This window comes from Danio rerio, chromosome 2, assembly GCF_049306965.1.
Source record: "Danio rerio strain Tuebingen ecotype United States chromosome 2, GRCz12tu, whole genome shotgun sequence".
Taxonomy (NCBI): domain Eukaryota; kingdom Metazoa; phylum Chordata; class Actinopteri; order Cypriniformes; family Danionidae; genus Danio; species Danio rerio.
The window spans coordinates 10,160,001-10,170,698 of record NC_133177.1 but is presented as its reverse complement, the minus strand read 5'-3'; the positions used below and the strand labels follow the sequence as shown (position 1 = coordinate 10,170,698).

Here is a 10,698-nt window from a genome sequence, read left to right as displayed (position 1 = left end):
GCTTCTCGGATGTTTTCACTATAGAGATGTCTAGCAGAGTAATTAAACCGCGGACATATTTCCTGCCTATTTGATGATCTTCATACACGTTTCGCTCTCCGACAGCCAGTCGACTCGCCTCTGACCTGTCACTCCTCCAAATACATTCTGAATGGCGGCGCGGGAATGAAGGTATTGCGCAATTACTCATTTCTGCAAATGCGGCGAGTGCTTTATTTTAACACGAGAGCGCATTCATGTGTGCAAATCGCTAAAACAGATATGCGAGCTCTTAAATAGGCTTTTTTCAAATGAACTGCAAGTGCTCTCATGATCGCGTGTGTGCTCAGATAGAAAACAATCGCGATCTTTCCACTATTAAATTAGACATTATTTATCTTTGCTCCTTAACTAAATTTAGTCAAAAGTATTCAAAGTTATCAAATATTTAGAAATAGATTGATACATGATCGATGACAATGCTAATGGTCTTCTTATTTGGCTGTGTTGTGAAGTGAAACTTACTTTTAGCAAAGGTGGAACATTTTTTATTTCTTTACGACAAAATAATTATGCTGGAAATGTTTCTGGGTGAGGTATTTGTGTGATTTATACATTTAGCTGTATTCTGATCTGTCCTAAAGCATTACAGGTCAAAGCAATCCATTAGCCTACTTATTGTTTATTTATCACAATTTACAATAAGGCTCTTAAAGCGCTGCTTTGATAAATGTAGTGTCGTCATATTTCAAATACCTCAAGTAAAATGAAGTCATTTGTTTTATTTTTTTTTACTAACAGTGTACTTGTATTTTTTTACGTTTCTATTTTAGATCAAGATCAAGTGTAAAATAAAATCTACATGTGATGTACAGCTATTTAAGAAACAAATTTGCCATATTGTAAAGAAAATAGTGTAAAATATGTAAATAAAAGGCTAAATTTAAATCTTTTTACCATATACTTTAATTTAACCTTTCAAAGCTTAAAAATATATATTTTTAAAAATGGGCAAAAAGTGTCTCTATGGCCTTAAAGATTATTTGGTAGTTTTACCAGTGCTATTGAAAAAGATTAATTGTCATGAAAGGAAAAATCGACCATACTTCCTTTGTTAGTGCAAATTATACATCTAGCTTTGGGATGTAAGCGATCAAACCATTAAATCAGGTTTACACTTAAAAAAAGTGATTTCATAATGAAAATCAGATTTTTTTTCAAAAGTAACCAACTAGTACTTTTTAAAAAGAGTAATTCGTATACCTAATATTAGTATTATTTACTAAATTTTTTGTTATTTTAGCAGTGTAATAGTATTTTTACTTGAGTACAAAAAAGATTTCACAAGCACTTAGTGCAGGTTTATTATATTATTAATATATGATTAATAAGTATTATTATTAATGGTTTTTATTTGTATCTATTCTTATGCAATGTTTTATGGGTTGCTGAGAATACATTTCAGGTCTTCAATACATAGCATGTCAGTCTTGAAAAAAAAATAGGTGCTGGAATTGATTTTCATTAGGCTGTGCCTGTATGAACCCTGTCATGTACATTTAACATGTATTTCAAGATTTGTCTGAAAGTGTAGGAATATGACATATAGCCTATATTTATAAGGTCCAAGCAGCATTTCCAGCTTTTGATGAATAGGCTACTATGAATACTTTAGATTTAAGTACAGCAGTTTTCTTTTTACTTTTTAAGAACAGCGCCATTTTTTAATGAACTTTTAAAAGCACATTTTAACTAAAACTTTTTTTTTTTTAATCTGCAAGCACAGTTAATGTTCAGACTATTTCAAATGTTTAAAGTGACTGACAATAATACATATTCTTACTAATAGGAAGTAATCTGCATCGTTTTAAAACTGTGCACACCTGTAGCTGCTTAATTAGGCTTACGACGCTATTTTTTAATACTGGTTAAAAAATAGCGTCGTAAGGTGGTACTTGGAGAGACGATTTTTTTCTAAGGTGGTACTTGGTGAAAAAAGTTTGAGAACCACTGGCTTAAATATTATATTATTTTTACGCCAAAGATTTGGATCATAAGTATTAAACAGGCAAATATGTTTGCAGAGAGGACCCTATAAATTATGACTGTTTTTTATATGTGTACAATGTATACATATCGAGAATGCAATATGTTTATTATGAAAAAAAATGAATGAAAGGAATACAGCTGTATAGGCTTGCGTTGTCACTTGTTATACGCATGCGCACTGTGAACACTGTCAGCTGACTTCCTGGCTGAGGGAGGGACTGCTTTCTGCTAGTGAGTGACCCGCTAATCCTTTAGATCCCGAAAAAACACCACGGAGAGGGAAACAGTTCATTCCGCGCCTATTCGTGCGGACATTTAGTAGGTATGGTCAAACATTTTTAATTAGATGATACGGGACGGTAAGTGTTTGAATGATCGGCCTGGAAGAGTAGTGTTCTGCATCCAAGTGATCCGCGAAATTTCAGGTCTCGAGGGAAGGAATAGACCAGTTCACGAGCTCACTTACTATTAATGACTCTTGGTCAATTTGAATAATTGATAACAGTTACAGGATGAGGGATGCGCGGTCCGTCAATACACGAGCATTTAAAGGGGCATTTCTTTCAGTTGGCAGACATCTTGTACTAATTATGCCGCTATTAAACACGGGGACGAACGGACACTTCCTGTTCAGTGCACGGACATTGAGTGAATGCTAACATCACTGTGCTGATGTATTTAAGCTGAACACATATTTAAGCAGCGTCTCGGTTTTGACGACACCGCAATGCTATTGTTTGTTATTGAATTCTCTAGTCTAGATAGCCACTGACTTACATTATTTTCAGGTTTTTATGTATTGCTTATGTGATAAAGGTGAATTTGTCCACCTAAATACGTGTTTTTACCTACTAAAGGTACATTCTAAAACGCTTAACGTGGCTTAATGTACCTAACCATCAACCAGAGAAACCCAAATTTCTGTCAAATTGTACTTGTAATTAACCCCAACTACTGTTAAAAGAACAAGTGCCAATTCCATAGATAAAGTGAAAAGCATCACATTAAGCGTTTTCTCTCCTATTAAAGTCTATTATTATAAGGAAAAAGCTTAACGTGGCTTAATGTATCTCAACAACAAGCAGGGAAAATCTAATCCCTATCAAATTTTACTGGTGGTTAACACTAACTTTTGATTTTATAAACAGCCTTTTTAACGTTTGGTTTCCCTCAGTTGTTGTAAAGTTATGTTAAACCTTTCCTTATTATAGATTTCAAAGGGGGAAAAACGCTTATTTTGATGTTGTTCACTATCTATGGAATCAGGGCCTGTTCTTTTGACAGTAGTTAGTGTTAATCACAAGTAAAGTTTGACAGAAATTTGAGTTTCCCTGGTCTGTGTTAAGGTACGTTAAGCTGTTTCCTTATGTGGACTTAAAACGCATAACGTGAAATTTTTCACTCAGTAAAATTAGGGCTCATTCTTTTGACATCAGAAAGTGTTTGTCATGATGAGTAAAATTTGATAGAAATTTAATTTTACCCGCTTGTTGTAAAGGGACTTTAGTTTACATTAAGCTTTTTCTTTATAATAGACTTCAATAGGGGAGAAAACGCTTAATGTAATGTTTTTCACTTTATCTATGGAATTGTGACTCGTTCTTTTTACAGTAGTTGGGGTTAATTACAATTACAATTTGACAAAAATTTGGTTGATGTTTAGGCAAGTTTATTTATATAGCACATTTCATACACAGTGGTAATTCAAAGTGGTTTACATAAACAAGAATAAAAGAAACAAGTACAAGAAAAATAAAAACAAATAATAAAAAATGATAAAAAGTAAAATACATTAAGAAAATACATTTAGATACATTAAGCCACATTAAGCTTTTTTTTTGTTAAGTGTTTTAGAATGTCCCCTCCTAAATGCGTGTTTGGAGAAGCCTGTTAAAAGGGATAATTCACCCAAAAAATTAAATCCTTTCATCCTTTATTCACCATCATGCTGTTTAATACATTTAAACTGTTCTCTTTGTGTTGAACACAAAATAAGATATTTTGAAGAATGTTGGAAACCAATATTGCAGGGAAAAGATACTATAGAAGCGAATGGCCCTTTTGTGTTCAACAGAAAAGAAACTCCAACAGGCTTGTAACAAGTTGAGAGTGAGTAAATGATGACCATTTTGAGTGAACTATCGCTTTAAGAGTTCACCATCTTGTCTGCTTTATCTCTTTTTTTTTCTTGTTGGGCTGAATGCCTTAAATCTTATCAAGGTCCCACAGAGCTCTTCTATCAGCTAGCGAACCTCATGTTCATTTTCGTTGTCTGGTGTATTATAGGAGAGCCCACCATGGAATGTGAGGTTTGAGGACCAGCCACCATGATTGGAGGACTGTTCATCTACAACCATAAAGGGGAGGTGCTGATCTCCCGTGTCTACCGCGATGATATAGGGTGAGTGAGCTCATCAGGGCTGGAAAAATGCTTTTAAAACTGCTTGTTCTGATCCTTAGGGATTGATAGCACATTGGAGAAAATGTGAGTCAACAAATTTATGTTTACAACCACACAAAAAATAAATAAATGGGGGTACAAACTAGGCATGGGACAATAACCGTTTTAAAGGTATACTGCGGTTTGGAAAAGTCAAGGTTTTGAAACAGCCCAAATTTTCTGTAATATCGTTCCTAAGGTATGTGTAAGATTTTTTAATTACTTTTTTTCAAATGTTTTTTTTAGGACAACAGTATCTTCAGAAGAGAAAATCTACAAAGATGTTGATTTAAATTGTAAAAAAATTTGGGTTTTTGACACTAATGAAGACAGCAGAAGTCATTGATTCAATTGAATTTTAGCCTGATATGTTTACTGCTCCAAAATATTATAAATCTTTCAAAAAATTAAATATATTGTTTTCAAAGGGAAAAAAAGTTTTTGTTTTTTACCCAGACATTTAAAAAGAACAGATTTTAAAGCAGAAATCCCCATACTGTGAAACCATGATATTTTTATCCAAGGTTATTATACCATCAGAATCTTATACCCGCCCATGCCTAGTACATACACCATTATATTTTCATTAAAGCAGGAGGAAACCAAGTATATGATTGTATAAAACAGTGGTTTAATAAACACACTGTGACCCAGTTTTTCAGTTAATTTGATTGTAATTACAATTCTCTTAAGAATATTCTTTGTAACATATAGGAACATTATTACTTGCACATTGTTGTAATATGAAAGGCCCCTAACAATGGCCAAATTGCAGTTGATATTTATTTTGAAATATAATAATCAGCACTAAAATTAATTAAAAAAAGTAGGAAAACCTGTTAATTGAACAAAAGATATTTTTTCACATCAATGTATTAATCAGATATAAATGTGTATTTTTACTTGTAATTCATTGAGGTCCTATCTCTAGTATGCATGGGAAGATAACTGTTTTAAGGTATACCGCGGTTTGCAAAAGTCAAGCCAAAATGTTCTGCTGTACAGTTCCAATGTAGGATTTTTTTTTATTTACTTTATTTTATTTTCTTATTTTCTTAAGTTCTTTATTTAGTACAATATTCAAAAATACCATTTTAAATTGTAATGAAATCTGTGTTTTAGAAACCAATGAAGACCGCAGAGGTCAATGATTTATTTTAATTATTTAGTCTGACATTTTTACTCTTGCAAAACATTTTAAATGTTTTTCAAAATAAAATATATTGTGTTTAAAGAGGGAAAATGTTTTTGTTTTTTACCCAGACATTTAAAAAGAGCATACTTTAGAGCAGTAATCACAATACCGGCAAACCATGAAAAAGGGCTGGGCGATATATTGGGTTCTGGGCATATATCGATAAGATTCTCCAACAAGATGCAGGATTATCCAATATTGTTTATATCAATATGGTTTGAGGCCACACATGTGCATTCTGTGCGAAACAGACCACTCCAAGGTATGTAGCCTGCGAGCTCCACCTGCACAAATGTGCGCATGCGCAAATGAATGATTCACTCCTTGAGTCCATGAACCAATCATTCAAGATCGACCAATCACCAAGTTGTGCTCACTGCAGAGCCTCTTGGGCTCAGCTGAGCTCCAGCAAGGGGGAGCTTGAGCTCCAGCTTCCCCTGCACTTCTTCTTCAAGTGATGTTACTGGGGGATGGGGTTAGGGGTGGCGTGGGTGTACGCATTAAAACAGCTTATAGGAGTAGGAGTTGGAGCTCTAGCTCCCCCTCGCTGGAGCTCAAGTGGCTCTGCAGTGAGCAGTGTCTCACCATCAGTGCCGGTGTGGTGAGAAATCTATCTAACCCGGACAAATCTGACTCCCCCTTGCGTGCATGCACCTCACACAGTGCCAGAAGCCGTCACAGCGGTTTGTCAGAAACCTTTTATCGATCTTCTTCAGCAATTGATTGCAGAACGAACATAGAAACCTTGTCAAATTGTCAAGCAGCACCTGAATGTGTTCACAAGAATTAAAAGTGCCAAAACTCATTTCGAAAGTGAAACCACCTCGTATTCACTGATTATAAGTTCAGTATTTATTACACAATGGTCTCTCTTTTTTTTTTTTACATTTACACTATAACGTAGCCTATATAGCTTTGCGTTCTGATATGTTATAATGACTGTGTACATATATATGCTAAACCAGCATGTCATCACAGTACTCTGAAACAATTTCGTTACTTCTCATATCTATAGTCTATTCGTTTTTATCTTCTTATTTAATAATTAGTAAAACAAGTTGAGTCAAAACAAAAGTAAAAGTGTAGGATTTTTTTTTACATGGAGTGAAAGACTTATCTTTAGATATCTCCGAAGATAGTATAGATATATACAGAATCAGAATCAGTTTTATTGCCAAGTGTGCTTCACACAAACAAGGAATCAGTTTTGGCTACAGAAGCTTCCAGTGTACATAAAGTGACAAGTGACAACACAAAATAAATATGAAAAAAAAAAGATGATAAACATTAAACAGAGATGCAGTTAGTCAAGAAATCTGCATGTGGAATTGTATGTACGGATTGTTATAAATATACAGGTTATACGGTGCTGTGTACAAATGTAAATGTAGAAAGTATTGCATTGTATATTGATATAAGGTGCTGTGTACAAGTGCGTATGAGAAAGTATTGCACATATTTATTGCACAGTTGGGGGTTATTTAACTGTTCATAAGGTAGATGGCCTGAGGAAAGAAACTTTTCCTGTGTCTGGCTGTTTTTGAGCTTGGAGCTCTGAAGTGCTGACCAGACGGTCGGTAACAGTTCGAACAGGTAGTGTGCTGGGTGCGAGGCATCCACAGTGAGTTACTGACTCTGGAAGAGTACAGTTCTTGAAGCGTAGGAAGGGTAGTGCCAGTCATTCGTTCAGCAGTCCGGACTATTCGCTTTTGTCTACGAGGTCGGTATTGGCAGCTGAGTCGAACCAGACGGTGATTGACGTGCAGAGGATGGATTCAATGACAGCTGAATAGAACTGCACGAGCAGCTCCTGTGGCAGGTTAAAATTCCTCAGCTGACGAATGAAGTACAGTATGTGCTGGGCTTTCTTCATACATACATGTAAATGTGTAAATAAAAAACCTACACAGCTGATTTAATTGTTGTTTGTAAATCACACAACTGTGGTATACAGGATTACTTATAAAAACACTGTAATTGTGAAATAAAATACTGTTTCATATTTACAATCAATGTGGATCTTTTCTATCCTACAATACTTTTTGTTGAGTTAATATTAAAAAAATCTTTACTGTATTTATTTTTCAAATATTTATTTAATAATTTGAAATGTTGTGCAACAGTTTTAAGCAGGATAAAAACCTCAAATATCCAATATTTTGTGCAGCTGTTATTTTTTGTAAACAGGGCTGGAAACCCCTGTGTTTGAATTATATTTTGCTCAAAAAAATATTTCATAATGTTTTAATAAAGGCTTTAACTCTCAAGTAACCATTTACGGGAAAATACCGGATAGATATCGTATACCGTCATTCCTCCTAAAAATACCGGGATATGATATTTTGCCCATATCGCCCAGCCCTACCGTAAAACAGTGATTATTTTATCCAAGGTTAAAATAAAGTGACAATCTAATCTCTAGAGCTTTTTTTCTTGCAAACTTGTGAGATGTGAACACTGAAGAACTTTGTTTACAAGCTGTTTTGTTTATGTCGTAATTCAGTACAAATGCTCATTATTCAGTTCTGTACCTAGTAGTAAATAAAGAAGGAATGACTCTATTCGAACTAGTGCCTGTACAACAATCATGTCACACTACAGAGCATCAATCTAAAGATATTTCAATATCTATTGTGTTACACGCCTATTAAAACTAGCCAGAATCCCATTCCTAGCACCCTAGCAACGCAACTACCCACTGACTTTTGCTCAGACAGACAGCAAATCTTTTTATTTTCACAAATCAATATGCAAGTATACATTTTCAGTGTTAAGGGTGAAAGAAAACTGCTTTTTTGAATCATGCATGATCAGCAGAGTTTAAACACCGTGTTATCCTGCTAGGGAAAAGGAAAGATGACAGGAAGTTAGAAGAAAGCAGGAAACATTTCTCCAAATCATCACAATGGCCGACTGATTTTCATTTTTTACATGTATAACCACAACGAGGAAGTATTTTTTCCCTCTTCTATACCCCACATCAGGTTTTTGTTCTCATCGAGATTTAATTGTGTGATTTCATTACTGTTGTCCATTTACACATGCAGTCCATGTTTGTCTTTCTCCTTTTTTCCCTTGTTCCCCTCATGTACTATTTTCTCCATGTTCATTGTGGCTACTCTAGCAGTAGGTAAGCAGTTTTACGACAACCATTAACCCAGAAGCATGATTTTCTTTTTTCGACCCCAACAAACAAACAACCCATCTCTGACGCATGTCACCAGTGACCCCCATGCTAGAGTTGGGCAATATTTTAATAAAAATTAGCCCTATTTTAGAATTTTTTTTGCCTTATAACTAGGGCTGTGCGATTAATCGAAATCGCATCTCTAACGCAATTTGAAACTTTGCAGTTAGCTGATCGCAAGAGGCTGCGATATGAAATATATATGTATTATTTAATTTCCCCCACCCAGAGCAAATGCCTGACTGCCACCTGTGTTTGATAGTCTTACTAGCCAATTGAGTGAGTGTTTCATTCTGCCCAATCAGAATTGCACAACTGAGATTATATGCGGAATGCCCACAATAAAAAAAAACAGACAGGAAAGCGTGGACAATTGGGTTAATGGCGTCTGCTGCTTCAGAAGCCTTAATAGACAAATTAATATCAAAGAAAAACAGGACATCGGTTCTATGGGAATATTTTGGTTTCAAAGTCACAGACACCGAACAAAAACAGGTTATTTTTAAGAGCTGTCACAGAATTGTTGCTACGGCTTACAGATTATTGAGCTGAATTTTGACTACAAAATTAAATCACAACTCAAATCTCAATTTCTGTCAAAAAAAATTTAATACTTGCAATTAAATATTTTCCCCAAACCGCATGGCCCTACTTGTAACTATACATCTTGTTATTGTTTTTAAAAATGTTTTTATTTATTTATTTTTTTGTAAACCAGTAAAAAAAATATTTATGGATCCAAGATGTCAAATTTTGGCGTCTGCATTTAATGCAGTTTACTAAAGGCTTTTTGTTTACATTGAAAGTATATAAAAAAGCACAAGTGCACATTACTTAAATGTTTCATTATGCTTTCAGCAAATAAAATGTAAAAATACAGTTGAGGTCAGAATTATTAACCCTCCTGTTGATATTTTCCCTCAATTTCTGTTAACGGAAAGATGTTTTTAACATATTTCTAAATATAATAATTTTAATAACTTATCTCTAATAACTGATTCATTTGATCTGTGCCATGATGACGGTAAATAATATTACACTAGATATTTTTTAAGACGTTAGTATTCAGCTTAGTGCAATTTAATGGGTTTATTAAGCAAGTTATAGTAATTAGGCAAGTTATTGTGTAACAGTGGTTTGTTCAATAAACAATCCAAAAATACTGCTTAAGGGGGCTAATACTATTGACTTTAAAATGGTTTTAAAAAGATCTGATTTAGCTGAAATAAAACAAATAAGACTTTCTACAGAAGCAAAATATCATTGGAAATACTGTGAAAAATGTCCTGCTCTATTAAACCTCGTTTGGGAAATATTTGAAAGAAAAATCCACAGAAGGGCTAATAATTTTGACTTTGACTGTGTATAATGGATATGTAAAAATCATTTAACATACAACTTTCTGGCTTGTACTCATTTAAATATAAAACCAAAAAGTGATCATAATACTACGAAAAAAGTCATGTTTAATCTCTTAAATTCATTAAAATATATATTGCTTATTAATAATAGAAATATTTCAGATGCAAAAGCCTCTAAAGGCCATCAGAAATGTTATTTTAAAATGTGTTTGGTTTCATCACTTTAACGGTGATAAATTTTATTTTCATTGAGTCCAAATAAGAGCATATAAACAGGAGGCGGAGAAAAATGCTCATTTCATAAGACAATTTCAGATTGCACTTAGAGGTGTTTGCATTTAAACTCTTCATATATATTCCATATTATAAACAGGTAGTTCATGTATTGCCCAGCTCTACTTCAAGCATGTCACCTGACAATCAACCAATCAAATATCGTGAAGGTACCAGTACCATGACACCCTTTCCTTTTGGATTGCATTCAGGC

General features: G+C 34.1%; 1 protein-coding gene across 3 annotated transcripts in view; it reads left to right on the top strand.

Moving 5' to 3' along the window:
* The first annotated feature begins 2,214 nt into the window (after positions 1–2,214).
* The window catches only part of ap2m1a (adaptor related protein complex 2 subunit mu 1a), a 29,652-nt gene continuing 21,168 nt past the window's right edge, over positions 2,215–10,698 (top strand). For 2 of the 3 annotated variants that reach the window (NM_212577.2, NM_001291355.1), the window contains exons 1-2: positions 2,215–2,350; positions 4,315–4,429. In NM_212577.2, the coding sequence (NP_997742.1) occupies positions 4,356–4,429 (74 nt within the window). In that variant the 5' untranslated portion in view covers positions 2,215–2,350; positions 4,315–4,355. The remainder of the gene's footprint in view (positions 2,351–4,314; positions 4,430–10,698) is intronic. The other variant, XM_073912098.1, reaches the window with a different exon arrangement.